We start from the raw sequence: 17,870 nt of genomic DNA on the forward strand, positions 1-17,870 counted from the left end.
TTTCAGAGGACGTTCTTGCTTCAGTATACAAGACGATTCCATCAAGACGCTTGCTTCATCATTACGAGTAGAAAAGGAAGCCTGTCATCTGTCCGATGCTGTTCGTGCAGTCATTTTTTACAAGTCAGAGATTCGTCGTCAATAATAGATGTTTGCGTGAAAAATGCCTTTTCTATATGTATATTCAGAAGACATGTAAAATTTTATAAGCATTACGGTAATTTCGAAGTAAATTGCATATAATACATTTATTATATATATAGAATATATAAGACAGAAATAGCATGCAAGGTATTTCTATTTATAAGTTCATGTATTGTAGATATTTATCAACGATTTTATTGTATATCGATCGTTCATGACTTTCAATCTTTAAAATGCGTTGATGGCTGGTTACACAATATCAATTGAAAAAATTCAAGGCTTTAGTTTTCGGGTGGTTTGTACATTTAAGCATTATGAAAAATGATTGATTATAATTTCGCTATTATATAAATATGACACAGAATATGATGCATAAAAAATTTAATGTTCTCTTATGCGTCATCCTTATAAAATGTTATTTTATTAGTTATAGCCAAAATATTCAAATTATTATTCAAATTATTAAAAAAAGCATCTCTCATAAAAGGAATAAGATTCACTCATTATAGCTTTTGAAATAACTTTGTATGGTGTGCGTAAAACGCGGTGATCGATCGTACGAAACCTATTATCAGCGCGTAAAGGGAAAAAGAGAGAGAAAGAGAGAGAGAGAATTGCGATAAGTTGCGCTCGTTTGGCTCGATTGCCGAAAATAAAGGAGAGATCAATTTTTTGTTTCGATATTAACGGAACGACGTTCCTGATGCTAACCCCGAGGAGCCTCTCCGTAGTATTAGCCAAAGGGTAGGGGACCGTACATATAAAGGAGAGAGCCCCATGCTCCGGGGGCCCAGTACCGTTCAAAGATGCAGGCTGCCGGGACGCTGCGTGGTACCAGGGTTATCTCCCTTCTGGTACTCCTGGTACCTCTCATTGGCTATGCCTGTGAGTAAAAACAATGTTCAAGATTCCCGCCCGGACGAGTATTGATATGTGATAACATGCAACGTGGAGGATTAGTGTTGTGCAGTGCAATTCAGGATTATAGCTATAGTGTGCTACTTCCAAGATTTTAAGAAACGTCGCGGATAATAAATTTTAAGATCATAATAAATTTGAAAAAACGTAAATTACGTGTATTTTCTTAAATTACAAAATAATTCAAGGAGAATCTTTTAGTCTAATTAGTACATACTATATTTTAATTGTATACAAGTAAAATGATATATCAATTAAATATTAGTGAAATAAAAAATTTCAATTTTTTAAATTATAAATTATTAAGTCAAGTTCTTCCAGTGAATTCTATTTACTTATATTTAAATATTTGTATTCATTCACATTCAAATAAAAAATATTAAAATAAATTTGAATAAATCTCAAAATGCAAACAAAACAATAATAAAATTTTAATTAAAATAAGATAAATAAAATTATAATTAAAATTTTATTAAAAAAAATTTTAATATTATAAAAAATTATAAAAAATAACTAGGTTCGATCTAAAATCATATGTTATATCATAATTAGTAATTAATATCTATACAAAAAAGAACACATTATTATTGATTAAGTCTAAATAATTTCGTATTGAAAGAAATGCAACTACATCAAGAATTGCATACATAATTTTTACTTCTCTAATTAATTAATTAAAGAAATGAAATCATTTCACAATAGAAACACAAGCTATTTGGTCAAATTAATCAATTGGTTACTAAGTTTATGATTCACAGATGGTGGGATTTAACTGAGCGCTTAGTCTAATTAAATATCCGCATTGCTATCATAGCCAATAAGCTCGCCTTGCCAAGTGAGCATTTCCAGCGTAATCATCCGTATTAAGCACACACATTGTTTCTCACCGCGTAACTTCAACTAGCATGTTCGACTTCTTCTAGATTCGAGTCCCATTCAATATTTGCCCAGCATCCCGGGCTATGTTCCCGTTTATATAAGATACGGAGATGAACCGTTGGAGGGAATAAATCCCGAATTGGCTGAAGCTTTCGGAGAGACATCAAATTCGGTTAAGGTATCAATATTCCGTTAATGCCTTTAAATGCGAAAAATACATACGAAAATAATTGCTACTTATTACAAGAGAAACATATCAGTTTATCTTTAGAATAAATCACAAGCGCCGCTTGTGAATTGAGATACAGTTTATTGCTGAGATGTGTTAATCTCATATTATACGATAGAGTTTGCAGAAGATAGACCACACGCTCGCTCACGACAATTTCTCACCTGACAATTTCAAAGATGATGACATAGACATTCTGGAAGAATCAGAAAGAGAACATGCTTATCCGTTGCACGTTCGAGCAGCGGAAAGTCGTTCATTCGCCACTGCCAACGATAACCAGCCAGAGGACTCTAACAAACCAAAGCTTCTAACCATTTATACATTACCTGATGATAATGAAGGCAGGCCACGTAGACGTTATCGAGGAAGATCTAGGCAAAAGAGTTCTAGAAAACGACCCGAATTTAAGGTAGAAATATACAAATAGTTAATAATTAATTATAATTAAAGTTAATCAAATCCATTTAAAGTTTTTCAACAAAATTGCAAAAAAATATCAGAAAGCGGTTAATTTGTATTAGTTTCGGAGAAATTTTAAAATAATATGCAAGAATGATTCAACATCGGTGATTCAATGAGCATTTATCATCTTATAATACCTTTTACCATTAAAAATAAAGATTGCTTCATGTGAATTGTATCCGGCAAATAACATTTAATTCCAAGGAAAAGAATTACTAATTTGAATATAACGCATTTTCAATTTCCGCACATCTATCTTGTTTGACGTCTACATATAATCTAAAAGAAAAATCTCTTTGAATTATATGATGTTGTTTGTCGCTTCATCGACATGCGGCGACGCATTTAAAGATCCTATCATCAAGAATGATGATTGAGCTTTATAAGCCAGTATTACAATGTGGAAATGAATAAACATCTTCAACTTATTTTTAACGTAATAAATAGAAAACGCTTCTCGTCAGGGTCAATTGCTTTATTTATTCAAATCTTTTAATATATATAAAACTCAATACAAATAGGATCTCCAGATGTACTATACCGATAAAACGACAAGATATGTTCAAATAAAAAATTATGTATACACTGTAAAAAATAAAATGTTAATTTTAACTTATAGTCGTATAGTGGACTTTCTGAGACATGCAAAAATGTTAAAATTAACATTTTTGCATGTCTCAGAAAGTCCACTATACGACTATAAGTTAAAATTAACATTTTATTTTTTACAGTGTACTTGTTATTTGTAAAATTTTTTAATGTGTTCTATAGGTTAATCCACTCTCCGACGAAGAAAAAGAAGAGTTGAAAAAACTGGCGATCGAGGTGGAAAAAGAAGAGACCAAACCGAATGAACTTTACGCTCCAAATCCCAGACATTCTGCTGGATCGTCCAAGAATACACACAATCGACATAGAACGCACAATTTTATCGCGCCAATGAAAGTGCAAGTTCCATTCGACGAAACCTTGGCAGATCCGCCAAAACTTTCTCAAAACAGTGACTTTTTACAATCGGATTACGATATTGTTACACCCGAAGCGGAGAAAGAGGAACTGCCAATTAAAGGGCAACGTCCCGCTACAATTTGGTCTAATGTAAATAAATTATTGCCTATCGATTTGCCAAACGAAAATGAAACCAATAAAGGTTTTACATCTAAAATTGAAAAAATTCAAGAAAAACCACTCGGTGTGAAGATAGATCTGCTGGAAGTACCTCAAGATATGGATTGTTCGAAATCTTTGGATGAATACAATATTGCTACAATTGATAAAAAGGAACCGCCTTTTAAAATACTAAATCCAACAAAAATTTTGTCAAATGTAGATAAAATCTCACCCATCAATTTCCCAAATGAAAATGAAATGAAAGACTTTACACAGCCTACCGACGAAGTTGCAATGGATTAGATGTTCAAAACTTTTTAAGCTCAATTCTTTTATAATTTATTTGTTTTAATAATATCGGATGTTCTTAATCATTTACATTTTTTCCAATCGTAGATTCTTCGAAGAAATCTCAGGATAAAATATTTCTCGTAACAAAATTCACGAGAAAGTAATGTTTTCACATTTGTCTCGCTAATTTTCGATATTTGAGAGTAATTAAAATAATTTTTCTAAAAATTATTTTGTAAAGAGAGTAATTCTATACTTTAATTAAGTCTATTACAAAATTCGTTACAAGGAAATAATTTTGACGTATCTACATATCTATTTGTAATCGAAGAAAAGTGTAACTAATTATAGATATCCTGTATGCTATAAAACGATAAGCTCAAGCATAAACTACTTGCGTGAAAAGAAAGAGAACGTTTTTATAATTTTAGTTTGTATTATTTATGATAAAACTTCTTATGCTATCATAAATACTTCATTACATTATGGATGTTACAGACTTTTAAGTAGCTGTTGCTGCTCTCGAGTTTGTAAAGTTTGTTTGCACATTGTAAATTATGTTAATGACAAAACTATTGTGTAAAGTTAATTTAGAATGTCTTTAATAAAATCGCTGTTGCAGAATTATTCACAATAGTGAATAAAAATTTATATATATTGAATTTTCTTCTTATATTCACTATCCACCTATCATTTGTGTAAATATTTATAATTAAACAATAATAAATATTTGGAATTTAAAGTGAAAAAAAATATATATATATGTTTGATATTTGTCGAAAGTGAGAAAGAGAGTTCTAGTGCAGTCTAGTGCAGGAACAGAATACAGACCAATTGAGTAGGAAATAGCTAATGTCACGAATAAAGATCTTATGAAATTTGCGTAACAAACAGAAGTTGACACACTAATAATAGATGGCAAATTTCAATAAGGTCTAAGACTAATAATTATCCTTCAGAGTAATTTTGCTGGGCATTTCGACCTAATCTTGGACCAATTTCCCTCATAGGTCATTTTCCGTGGTAATCTCAACTTTGTAGTTAGCTTCCATCACGATTGCGAGGTTTATTTCGTACCTTAAATATTTCTTATTAGTCAAGTCAAACACAAAGAACTTATCCAAGGCAAAAATTAGGTAATTCTGACCAATTAAGTCATATCGTCTACGAGGTTGAAATTACGTAAACAACCAGGTCATATTTCCTTCAATCGAAATTCTAATTTTGATTTATAAGTTAAATTGACTTTGAAGGCGCATATTTGATAAAAATTTGGTCATTTATAAGTTAATGTATAACTTTAAAATCACTGAACTTTAAAGGCATTTCGTAAGTTTAAACTTCGTAATTTTCGACCTGTAAACAAAACTTCAAACGATATTTGACTTTTAAGACATTTTTTATGTCAAGAATTGATAATTTTTTACTTCATTAGGGCGATCTGACTTTGATTTGGTCAAAATGCCCTGCTTTACTGCTTGGGTTATCTCTTGATGATTGAAGAAGGTCGGAATTTTCTGAGGTTTCATCAACGCTCCAAAATCATCAAATTTAGATAACGAATCAGATCCTCTGTTTAGAAGATTACTATCTTTCGCGTCAGCATCTGTTCCTTTGTCTTCCGCATCAATACTACTCACAGGTTCGATCGCTATTTATCAGAATGAAATCCGCCAACAGTAGGAAAATCGTTAACCAGCTTATTGACATTGTTCTACTAATTGTAAGTTAACGGGATTTTCTTTGAGTGTGGCATGTGTGAATTAGTCCTCCTCGCTAGAAAGTGGCGCGAACAAGCACGCATCTGTGACGATTGCGGCTGTCGCGGAAGATACTGACGGAAAAAATTAAGCTCGCGTGAACGAACGAGATTGCCGGAGAACGACAAATTGGACTGTTATGTTCCACACCTTAACTCCCTGTGCATTAACCCTATCTCCTCTTCGAACGTCGCTTCCCACGAAATCTTTTTTGTTTGAAAATATCAGAACGTACATTCAAGGAAATTATTAGTTTATATTGTAGCTCTTGATAATTATCGTTTATTAAGAAAAAAATTATTCGTTAATTTTATAATACAAGAATTGCACGGGAAGAAAAAATATAAGGATCGCAAATTATTTGCCGGTAACAAATATTTATTCTTTTTTATACTCGTTATAAAAGATTATTTCAATAAATACAAAATATTTATCAAATATTGCAATAAATACAAAATATTTATCAAATATGCAAATTTGTTTGCTATAATAAATAATAAACAAATTTGATGAACAATTAAATGCAAGCTTTTTGCGTTTATTATAGTTCAAAATCAATTTTCTTCATATGAGAATAAGTTAGAGAATTATTATAAATTACTAATAAAAATTAACATATTATTAATCGAAAACGTATTAGTTCATCTTTCGTTGTTATTGAATGTGTGTGTTATTGAATTCACTCGTATTTAGAAAGACATACAGTTTCAAGTTTATCAAATAATGTTTATTTAAATCATTGTGCAAAGTTGTTAAAGCTGATATAGGTTTTTCTTCTTTATTATAAAATTTGTGATTGTATTTAGCCTTTATTTTTTACCATCATTTATTTTTTTTGACTTTTTGTATATATTATAAACATATGTAATTGAAAAATAGCTAAATAGAAAATAAAATAAAATCATCACGGACATTCAGACATTATACCCAGAGAAAGGTTACTTTAATTCAAAGAAATGTTTCTTTGCTACGGTTAGAGAAAAAAATTTCTTTGATTTGAACATCATTTTTTGAAATCAAATAAAAAAATTTATTTGATTTAAAAAAATAATGTTCAAATCAAAGAAATTTTTTTTCTCTAATCGTATAGCAAAGAAACATTTCTTTGAATTAAAGTAACTTTTCTCTGGGTGTAGTTTCCACAAAATATACAATCAATAATATGTTAATATATGTACAATACATATATAATGTGTTATAACAATAATATTATGTTACTATAATTAGTTGATATTTACTGTGGGTAACAGCTTGTTATACTTTAAGACTGCGTTCAATTTGGACGCTCATCACGCCCATTTTCACAATATATGGTTATATCGTAGTTATCTAAAAAAAAAAGATTAAAGGTTACCAAGAAGTTCCTAAATGAATTTCATAGGCTGCGTTCCACTTAACGCTCACAACGCTCGTGGTATCATTTCATCCTTGTCGTTTATCAAATGTTAAACAAGGACAAACAATGCTCGCGAGCGTTGCGAGCATTAAGTGGAACGCAGCCATTGATGAACCTCTTGGTAACCTTTAATTTTTAGATTAATAGATACATATTGTAAAAACGTGTCATAAGCGTAGTTTCCTATATACTCTACAAAACAGAGCGAAATATTGCCGTCATATTTATATATTCAGACTCTATAAGGAAGAGTTTCTAGATAGAGCAGATTTGACGATACAGAAATACATTTTATCAGTAGTAGATAATGTTGCACGATATACTCAGACCTCAGAAAGAAGTTGCGTCGATGAAATATCGACATATTATCGTTTATAAATACAGGACACATCTTATCAGTTTACAACGCATTGCCGAATCGTTTGTTGCTTGCAAATGGGAAAAGTAGAAAGTGCATACAAGTGCAATGATAAAAATAACTAACTGTATTGCCTGCGTAGCGTGAATGCACTGAGCGATGCATTCAACTGATTCAACAATTTCCTCACGTGACGAAAGGAGACGCATTTGTTTGACGGCTTTTCATACGAGTGTATCGAAGAGAAAGACTTCCATATGATTTTCTTGTAAATAACGTGATATCGCTTGTCGAATTAGTAATATTAATCAGGTAATTTAACGATATTAAAAATTCGATAATTTAACAATTAATTAGACAACACATGACAGATTTTCGTATAAAATATTTTGTAACATAGAATTAGTAAAATTAATTGCAAAGTTTCCTTAATAAAAATAATGTTTGCAAGTTAAATTTTCACCCGGTGGATACATGCAACGTGATATAACCTCAAAATGATAATTAGTTGACTGTGTTGATTTTTGTGACAATTAATTGAGTATGTTGATTCCTGTTATAGCGGATAAATTAACCAATTGACAAGTATTATTTATAAATAAAACAACACACATGGCTGGACAACAACATCCTTTTCTATCTGGGTTTCCCAATGTGCAGCAGTCAGCTATGCGCACACAGTTTGGTGGCGGACAAATGGTTTCTGGTTTGATGGGGCCACAGCAAGGAAGTACGTATATGAAGAATTCCTTCCTATTCGTAATGTTTTCATTTGTATGGCGATATATGTATCTGATAATACTGCTGTATGTAATTTATAAATAATATGGAACACAGATGTATGTCTATTTTTGTCTGTTTACTTCCATTTGTTTGTTTATTATTGAGAGTACTGTTTACTTATGTCTCAACGTTATGTAAAAGTTAATTGAAATATTATGACTTCATCTTCAAAGTCAGAATCTTATACATTTTAACTCATTATCTCTGAGTAAAAATTTTTAATATTTTCAAGTGATTTCGAATTGCGAATCAGATTCTTCATATATTAAGTATGTATACAGTATTAAGTATATATAAATTTTTTTTAACTATTAAAAATAATAGATTGTTTTAATGAATTCTAATTCATTTAAAAGCTATGTTTAAAAAGTAAAATAGATTGATAGATTAAAGGATTGGTATTTGTAGAGATATTTGTGAATAATATAATCTAATGTCTATAAAATGTCTATAACATTTTGAAAACAAATTATAAACTAGAAATTAAGAAATCAATTAATAACTATTATTTCAGATATGGTGAGCTCTCAACAATTTGGCATGGGAGTTGGAGTTGGAGTAGGTGTTGGTAATGTTGGATCTAATGCCATGGGAATGCCCAATTCCCAACAAGTCTTGGCACAACAGCAACAACAACAACAGTCCATGGCAATGCAACAACAAATGCAGCAGATGCAGCAGCAACAATTACAATTGCAACAGCAGCAACAGGCTGCAATGGTTCAACAGAATAATCAGACGAATAATCAAGCCACAACACCACAGACTCCAGTACCACCCACACAGCCACCACCTCGACAACAACAGACTAAGGAATTCAATACTGCTAGTTTATGTAGATTTGGACAAGAATCTGTACAGGAAATCGTCAGTCGTACTTTAGAGCTCTTTCAAACTCTCAAAGTCCTTCAACCACCCAATGGTTATTTTTCTAAATCTTTAACTAAATAATTACGATATCATCAAATATACATTTTTTTGTACATACATTATTCACGAATGTAGGTACTGCACAAGGAGCGAATATGGCGAATGAGAAAAAGAAAAAAGTCTACGAACAATTGGAAATGATCAAAATAATGTTTAAACGTCTAAGACTAATATATGAAAAATGTAATGAGAATTGTCAACTACAAGGAATGGAATATACGCATATAGAAAGTTTAATTCCGTTGAAAGAGGAATGGGATATGAAATCTGATGAGAAAAAGACTTCGGAAACTTACAGACTTAGTTGTGAGGAGAGGAAAGAAGTTATGGAGGTGAGACGAATAAGATTATATTATCTACATTAATATATTAAATTTTTATATTAAATATCGATAAGAAATGGAGTCTGTTTCTTTTTCAGCAAGTGATATTAAAGAATAGGCACATTAAAGAAATAATCGATCACCTAAGACGCATTATTTCGGAAATAAACACAATGTTAAATATGCGTCGATCTTAGGTTACCAAATAATATAAATAGATAATTATGTTTACATATATTATTCTAAGAAACACATTAAAAAAATAAATTTCTTTTTACAACATTGTTTGACATTACAATTTTCACCTGCTTGTCATACATTTCTGTCTTTCATTGATCGATAATATCGATATCAACGTCCATGTCTACGTCTACAAAACAAATTATATCACTACTTCGAAGGATGGCTTCGAGTATCGTTCTCAGTGGTGTTTTCAAGCTCTTCACGAAAACTTTAGAGCATTCCACATCGCAACCCCTGAATTTGCCTAATATGTGTATGTTGTAAATGAAATTTTATTGGTTTATCTACAAATATACCAGTTGAGCATGATGCAGCATGATGATTAAATGATGTAAATAATTCGAGAAATTATTTACATCAACATTGAATAAACGTTAACGATGATTAACAAGTATTTCCTGCACAAATAATAATTTAAATTTTATTATTAAGCATTGTGTAAAGTGAAATGGATTTTGCTTGAATTAGCGTAATATGATCTGAAAAAAGTGATATACTATACTAAAATTAATTCAGAGAGATTATTTCCATTCACTTTACCGATAAGAATGATTCTTTTGAGCTTGATTGAGATGAAGTAAAGATTAAACGCGGACTTTCTTACCGATAGTGCCGGTAACGACACGCAGAAAACGTTCGCGCAGAAACGCACGGACCTTTTGCTTCTCTAAAGTTGCAAATGCCAAATCGGATTCATTCGAATTATTTTCGTCCGGTTCATTCATTTTTTATCCAGGAAACGTTCCGTTTCAAGATTGATGCTACGAGACATGATATCTCATGGCGGAATCAACATGAAGATCGCGTGCATATCGAAGATAACATTGGCGCTTTATTTGAATTCTTACAAAGCATTATCAGTCGACAATTATAATGACGTGGCAGATAGATTATCCAGCAGTGAATTAAAATTTAACATAAGTCCATTATTACGTCAATATTATAAATATTAGGAACAATAAAAAAAAAGTGAAAGTTGAAGCAAAGGTGAGCATAATATATAAAATGCGTGATGGTTTATTGAAAGTAACTGTAAAAATAAAAGAATTTCTAATGTTTTGTGTCAATAATTGAAATATGTATCTCGATTGATTTAAATATTAAATATCTTGATCATACACTTTATTTCTGTAAAATTTTCTATAAAAAAATTTTTAGGTATATTTATAATACGAAAGAAAAAAAACAACGTAAAGTTATGTGATGTATTAAACTTTCTGTTTAGATTTTACATAATTAGAAAAAAAACTACTTTTAATTTTAATGCATTTGTTTACTCCGATTCGTAAGATCTTTCCGAATATGAAAGTTTTGAAAGTAGTCAAGTACAATGAAATAATCTCGGGTATCCTACATCAATAGCCCACATTCTCAATGAGAGGCGTAACTGCCATGATCAGGAAGCTTACAATTAGATCGATGCAATTACCATACTTATAACGATATCTGCCACAAACACACTTTCTCACAGTTAAACATGGGGGCGACCCGCAGCTTTTTAATTTCGTCGGACAGTCTACGCGATGTCACCTCATTTTCGTTCCGATCACGACATGGTGAAGATGGGTTCCCTCATCATTGTTTTAACTGCCTTCGCTGTATATTGCAGTGGTAAACAACTATTCGACATTCGAGTGATATTTCAATGTCGATTCTGTGGCTACGTTGTCTGAATGCATCTCATCGCCTCCAACGACTCTTTTTGTTGCAGAGGTGTATTGTGACACACTTCCGACTAAGATCGCTAAACCAGAAGATACCGTTCTCCTCGAAAGAAACAACAGCAGTCATGCGACAATTGAGACGGGAAGCTTTTGGAAGAATCTCAGTCTATCGAAACGCAAACCGAAAGTGGTAGAGTCGAGGAGTCTGGATAATATAAACAGCGAGATGAATAAGAGGAAAGGGCGATTTTTAAGTAGTTTAGCCTTTCTAACTGGTCTCAGCTTCGGTGGATTAGCCACCGCGGCATCTTCCACTATGAAGAATATTGCTAAGATACCACAGATGTTCAGCATAAACCTAGGTTCTTCCAAAACCTCACCGTACTTCGCCGCCTATTATAGCCAATATCCTCCCTTGCTACCTTATCCGTTTATCTATCCCGGTGCCTTTGGACTCGCGCCGGTGATTGACTCCACGAAACCCCAGACGACGCAGAACGATTTAACGCCGCAAGTGATAAACCTATTCGACAATAGACCGAACGATATTGCGGGAAATAACGAAGACTATACAGATGCAGAGACGTCCAACGTGGGCAACGGGGCTGATGATCGCATAAGATTGCAAGCCGAAGCTGATCGAAACGCGGAAGAGAAGGTAAGGATGTAATAGATCTCGGCTCGCGCCGCGATGAGCAAATAGAAATCAGAGCGGAAAGCCACGCGACGTTTTATCTCGATGTGCATCTCACTCAACAAAAAGAGTATCGTGCTTTCTCATAAACTCCAACATCGATTACTCATACGATCAATTACGCGAAAGTATTAGTAATATATTTGTGCTACATAAATTATAATTATTAATCGCTTATTAATACTTATTGTTAGAGCAAGAGCACACGACAAGCAAAGTGTCGGCCGACATTGTTGTGTTGTTTATGGAAAACAATTAAAATTGTTCAAATTAATGAAGAGACCCACGCATTCATCAAGGAGTCTTGATGCCTAGTAATATACCGTTGTGAGTTTTTACAAATTCCAGTTCAAAGAAACCGCGTACCAATTATTTGTCAGAAACATAGTTTTAGATTGAAGCTGGAATATCATAAATTAAATTGATAAGTTAAATAAAATTTACAACTATTGATGTTAATGAGCATTTTTATATGTAAAGCACTGTAAATAATTTAATTTAATTAAAATTGTGTCGTACCTATATGTGTTACATACAAAAATTCCCATGGACTTTCTTTAAACACAACAATCGGTCGACTTTATCTGTCATGTACTCTTGCCCTTACAGTGTACGTTCGTTTAATCTATAACAAAGCTCCTAATCTTTAAACAAAATTCTAGAGCGAGCTTTAAAGTTTTTCTGTTATTTATATCCGATAAATGCGACACATGTCTCTCGTATTAGGTTTACTGCTGGATCTTTTTGTGCAAGAACAGGTCATCTTATCGCGTATGCTCAGATAACATAGTATACGACAGGTATTTTTGTGACAAATGATTAAGGCTTCATTTGCCTTTCGTAACTTCCACGCGTGACTAGACGTATGCGCCTGTAATTTTATTTGGGTCCATAATGTATATGTATCAAAATAACGCGCGTTGAAGTATTGGTTCTTAAATGGAGTAGTATCTTATATAAAGTCATACGTGTCTAGGCGCTAATCTCGTCGTAAAAAATATATTCCTTTATTTTACTTCGCTTCTGTTTTAAGGCGCGTACAACATAACTTTGATATAAAAGATAACATTTCTATAATGTTCTAGTAACGGAAACAATTCTTTTTTTTTATCAATTTAATATCGCGTATTATATTTTGATTCTTTTATAGAAATATATTTGTTTATACTTGATTTGTGACTTTGTATATTAATTCATGTTATTGATAAATATTATTAACAAATTTATGCACGGAAAGAACGTAGCTATAAATACTGGTTTAAAAATAATTTTGTTCGAACCATCAAAAGAATTGCGTAGAACACTTAAACTAATTGCTAGAATGTTAAAACTTGTTACAGCATTGTCATCAACGTTCTACATAATTATTTTGGTGATTCAATTATTTTCAGATCTGTATCTAGCTACATTTTTAGATACTTCAGCAAAACTGTTCTTTTCTTGTGTTATTAACAAGTATTATTAACAAATTTCACTAGAATACGATACGCGGGTGTAAAGAGGGTCAGCGGAGGCGCGCCAACGTGAAAGGAACAACCAGAGAGCGTGAATATCTTCACGAGAATGCCGTTAATTTGCAAGCAAGCTTGAATTTTCGTCGATCTGAGAATTCGACGGAGAAACCAGATGATACAATATCAAATAAGCCTACTATGAGACCTAATACTACCACAATTTCACCTGACCATACAAATACAACGCATCACCACCATCATCACCATCATCATATTTTCCCGGGATATTATGGTGGATATCCACAGAATATACATCATGTGGATCTTACAACATCGCATCCGTACAGCCAGATCGATTATAATCCACCGTATGAACAGCACACTAATTTTTATCAAAACGACAAATATAATGTTTACCAAGGCTTTAATCCATCTTTATCCGCGCCATTCTCATCCGATCAATCAAACGAATTCGCAGGCACGGATTATAACAGAGTATATCCTTCCGGATATCCACCATTAAATATCAGCGATGGTTTTACACCTCTAAAATAAATGATACTTTTTATACAAAGATCATTAACGTCTACTAAATTATGAAGTAGATCGTGTCTAATGAGTTTATAAAAATGAGAATATATTTTTAATTAAAAATTACTTATACAAAAATAAAATAAATTTTAAGCTAATTTAACATAAAAATTGATAGGGTGTTTATATATAAGATTACAATTTTTATTACGTACCTACTATGAAGCATTATAATTAATTTTCAAGTTAATTGTACTAAAATTTCGAAAATTTTTAAAAACGCTTAATATAATTCGTTTTGTAATTCTGGTAAAACCGAGATTTTTTGTTATAATTTTTAGTGTTTATGTATAATATAATTTTATTTTTGATACATTAGCAAGCACGTTTTTCTTATATATTTTTTTAATTATAAAAAATTAATTATAAAACATTATCAATATAAATTAAACTCTCTCTTTCTGTTAGAAAGTTTTCTTTTTATATTATACTTTATAATATCCATCTTATACAATTTAGGAAAAGGTAATTATTCACGAAATACTTGTGGCATTAATTAACAAAAAAAACAGAAATATATATTGTACTGTCAATTATTGAAATAATATATTGCTTGTCAGTTTTATCTAGTTGTATTTTAACTTATGATCCTTACCAATTTAAATGTAATTATTACCTTACAATTAGTAGATTTTCTATGACGCATTTGTTTTTTAAAAAATATATTTCTTGTAAACAACTCTAGAATCTATTTATTATATGATGTTATCAACGATTATGATTAGTATACAATTCTTATCTAAGCATTTAATTATTGTATGGAAAAATTATTTAAAGTTAATGAAATACAATCTTGAAAAAAAATATGTACAAATTGGATGAGTAATGTTTTATGCATTACGTATAAACATTCTGTATTGAATAAAAATTACGGAAAGTTATATGAATAATCAGACATTATTTTCTGTAATAGGTAGAAGTCTAATTACATTATTGCGCATAACACATTTTTCCATTCTTTTTTCAAGTAATTATTTGCATTATTATTGCTAGAAAAAAGCCTTCGAATAATTATATTAATCCACAAATTTTTAAATCACATCACTGCGGGTCAATTTTGATTCGTAACTGATTATTGAAGGCAATTTCGAGATGCGTATAAAAATAATATTCCACGAGAGAGAGAAAGAGAGAGAGAATGTTTATGAGAAGTTTATATTCTCGATAATACGAGTTTCTACATATGTGACTTGTTTGAACAATTGCTCAAGAAGTTACACAGTTGTTCGAGATTTTGCGCAAGCCGATAATTCGCTAATAGTATTCAAGTTTCGTTGATCGGCGTGAGTAGCACAATGACATTTACCATCGGAAATAAACGGATAATAAATAAATGACTATTTCGTCGGAGTCTCAACCAATTGGACGTCGTCGTGCGCAAGGAAGAAACCTGTTTTATTTTCGGACGAGTTTGGAGGGCTGGGCTCCTCATCTATTTCGAGAAGGCCGCCAACCGCTGGTATTGTGTCTCTAAAGACGCCGGTACTTTGCAGCTTTCGCGCGTAATTTTTCAGCTGGCAGATTTTCATCTAAATCGCGCATCGACGTTCGACGTTCAATTCATGATAAACAAAGTGAAAATAAAAAACAGAAGAAAATATATCTTGATATATTGCCTTCATTTTCAAAGTGATACAAATATCGTTAATAAAAAATATTGTCATATCCTAAGTACCCTAATAGCACACTTTATTCGAAGGACATTCTGGCGAACGTTCTTAGGACATAGGGATATCCTCTGAATGTTCTTTGGAAAGTCCCTTGGAGATCTGTGCTATTAGGGTAAAGGGACTATTATATTGTAATTAAAGAGATACTGTTAAAATTGCAAAATAAAATAATGCATATCCAGAAAAAAATGTAGGTTGCTAAAGATGCGGAAAAAGTACAGAAAGTATGCGGATACGATATGTAAATGCGTGTACCCGGATATTTAATTATTGTCATCGTTGCGCTTTCGCTTTTAACCCAGCCGGGTCGGGCCGGCGAGCAGGGTTTCAACAAGTCGCGCGTGCCTCTGTCCCAAAGTGCGTGTGAAAGACGGGAGCTTTACAGGCGGGTGAGTCAATCGCGAAACTCTGACATACCGCGATTACAGTAATTTCCCTCGATCGTTACACTCTCAGCGTGACGTGCGTGTCGTATGATACGTCGCTCGCCCGATTCCATGGGTTCGAGGCGCGGTTATGTGGGTGAACCGTGCATTGCGTGCGCGATTGTGCAATAAACACGATGTAGGAAATGATCAGCTTCCTTCGCGGAAGTGCTAAGTTTTCTTTAAAAACGACGATGCTATCGAGCGCCACGTGGCTGGCCGATTTAATGCTCATTTCTCTCGGATGTGTCGTAAATAATTCTGTTTTTCAAAACACATGGCTCTCACGTAATAAGCTTCGTTTAGAACGATATCTGTAAAACGTTTTCGAACGAATTACTATAGGAATGATTAAGAAAAATCTATTTGGCAGGTGACGTCCTTTCAACGTGTCGTTCTCTCATAAACTTCGCGATTTTATTTGTGTTTTGTAACGTATTTCTGCACATCACGTTTAAGCACGATTGTGATAATTTTAACGATGCGATTTAACGATGCGATTTAACGATTGTTCGTAATCTTTTGCAATGACAAACGCAGACCACAGTAATTTTTCGTTTTTAGATTATGGCTGCTATAAAATATACAAAAATATATCTTTTACTTTCAAGCAAATACGTAATTTTGGACAGAATGATGAATATATTGTATACTCTGAAAAAAATGTCTGGTTGGATTAATTGGACTTGTGATTAAAAATGAACGATTCAGAATTTTCTAGTTAAACGTACTAGAATTCTAGTATAATAATCGAAGTTCTAATTAATATAATCAGAATTTCATGATCCGTCCATTTCCAACTAGACATTTTTCTCAGGCTAAGATTTAGTGTTATTTTCAAGACCAAAATTTTATTGATTAATTGCGTCCTATATCTATGAAATCGGACTAGATCGGGTCTCTTTAAATCTAAATATATACCGGGTGTCAGAGTTGAACGCCCTGGGATTTCCGGTTCTTGGCGTGTGCACTTCGCTTTTCTCCCTTCACAGTCCTTTTTATTTTTCGTGCAAGCACTTACGCGTCGTCTCTTCGTATCTTCTCCTCATACTCACTTTCTGCTACCGACGATCTCGTTTTTTTTTTCACGCGAAACCCAATAGCCCTGTATCCTCTAGGATACTCCAGGACTATTTCCTGCGAGAATGTGCCGGTCAAGCCGGATGGGAAACCGCAAATGTAGAGCCCCATGGTCCCACCTTCCAGTGATACCGTATACGCAATTCAGCATATATATTTCACATAGGAAATAGCAGCTTGAACTTTTAAATAAATAATTATTTATTCGAATAACATACATTTTAGATACTTAAACAGATTCTTTTGAATAAGAACTCTTCTATTGAATATCATTCTTTAAATTTTTTTTGGAATAGAATCTCACTCTAAAAGAGTAAAACTTCACTCTTAAAAATTGAACATTCTATCATTCTCTTTCAAAACTGGAGGAATATTTATTCTTTAAAGTGAGATTTTATTCCAAAAAATTTAAAGAATATATTTGGTTATATCTTATTTCGATGATTATCATCCTTAATAAAAT

At 32.3% G+C, this 17,870-nt stretch overlaps 4 protein-coding genes across 4 annotated transcripts; 3 read left to right on the top strand and 1 right to left on the bottom strand.

The window, feature by feature from the left end:
- Positions 1-940: 940 nt before the first annotated feature.
- On the top strand, positions 941-4,157 carry LOC108722589 (uncharacterized). The gene is made up of 4 exons (XM_018447767.1): positions 941-1,029; positions 1,986-2,119; positions 2,289-2,582; positions 3,407-4,157. The coding sequence occupies exons 1-4, from the start codon at positions 951-953 to the stop codon at positions 4,046-4,048; spliced, it is 1,149 nt and encodes a 382-aa protein (XP_018303269.1). The 5' UTR covers positions 941-950; the 3' UTR covers positions 4,049-4,157.
- A 3,420-nt stretch (positions 4,158-7,577) lies between these two features.
- LOC108722580 (mediator of RNA polymerase II transcription subunit 30) lies at positions 7,578-9,887 on the top strand. Its single transcript, XM_018447759.1, has 5 exons — positions 7,578-7,862; positions 8,113-8,280; positions 8,848-9,255; positions 9,339-9,595; positions 9,685-9,887. The coding sequence occupies exons 2-5, from the start codon at positions 8,163-8,165 to the stop codon at positions 9,781-9,783; spliced, it is 882 nt and encodes a 293-aa protein (XP_018303261.1). The 5' UTR covers positions 7,578-7,862; positions 8,113-8,162; the 3' UTR covers positions 9,784-9,887.
- A 12-nt stretch (positions 9,888-9,899) lies between these two features.
- LOC108722581 (uncharacterized) lies at positions 9,900-10,727 on the bottom strand. The gene is given in 3 exon segments (XM_073512026.1): positions 9,900-10,090; positions 10,092-10,113; positions 10,434-10,727. Coding segments are annotated over 3 exon segments (318 nt in total). The 5' UTR covers positions 10,555-10,727; the 3' UTR covers positions 9,900-9,915.
- A 382-nt stretch (positions 10,728-11,109) lies between these two features.
- Positions 11,110-14,222, top strand: LOC108722579 (uncharacterized). Its single transcript, XM_018447758.1, has 3 exons — positions 11,110-11,440; positions 11,541-12,151; positions 13,666-14,222. Exons 1-3 carry the CDS (start codon positions 11,353-11,355, stop codon positions 14,194-14,196), a joined length of 1,230 nt encoding a protein of 409 aa, XP_018303260.1. The 5' UTR covers positions 11,110-11,352; the 3' UTR covers positions 14,197-14,222.
- Positions 14,223-17,870: the final 3,648 nt, after the last annotated feature.

Source organism: Mycetomoellerius zeteki, unplaced genomic scaffold (assembly GCF_001594055.1).
Source record: "Mycetomoellerius zeteki isolate Tzet28-1 unplaced genomic scaffold, Tzet1.0 scaffold211, whole genome shotgun sequence".
Lineage (NCBI taxonomy): Eukaryota > Metazoa > Arthropoda > Insecta > Hymenoptera > Formicidae > Mycetomoellerius > Mycetomoellerius zeteki.

What these genes read in the sequence shown, in the direction of transcription:
- LOC108722579 (XM_018447758.1), top strand. Translation starts at nt 11,353, where the DNA reads ATGTCACCTCATTTTCGTTCCGATCACGACATGGTGAAGATGGGTTCC. An exon ending in CTTCGCTGTATATTGCAGTG is followed by an intron (nt 11,441 to 11,540) that starts GTAAACAACTAT and finishes TTTTTGTTGCAG; the next exon opens with AGGTGTATTGTGACACACTT. An exon ending in ATCGAAACGCGGAAGAGAAG is followed by an intron (nt 12,152 to 13,665) that starts GTAAGGATGTAA and finishes AAATTTCACTAG; the next exon opens with AATACGATACGCGGGTGTAA.
- LOC108722589 (XM_018447767.1), top strand. Translation starts at nt 951, where the DNA reads ATGCAGGCTGCCGGGACGCTGCGTGGTACCAGGGTTATCTCCCTTCTG. An exon ending in AGACATCAAATTCGGTTAAG is followed by an intron (nt 2,120 to 2,288) that starts GTATCAATATTC and finishes ATTATACGATAG; the next exon opens with AGTTTGCAGAAGATAGACCA. An exon ending in GAAAACGACCCGAATTTAAG is followed by an intron (nt 2,583 to 3,406) that starts GTAGAAATATAC and finishes TGTGTTCTATAG; the next exon opens with GTTAATCCACTCTCCGACGA.
- LOC108722580 (XM_018447759.1), top strand. Translation starts at nt 8,163, where the DNA reads ATGGCTGGACAACAACATCCTTTTCTATCTGGGTTTCCCAATGTGCAG. An exon ending in AGTCCTTCAACCACCCAATG is followed by an intron (nt 9,256 to 9,338) that starts GTTATTTTTCTA and finishes TCACGAATGTAG; the next exon opens with GTACTGCACAAGGAGCGAAT. An exon ending in AGAGGAAAGAAGTTATGGAG is followed by an intron (nt 9,596 to 9,684) that starts GTGAGACGAATA and finishes TTTCTTTTTCAG; the next exon opens with CAAGTGATATTAAAGAATAG.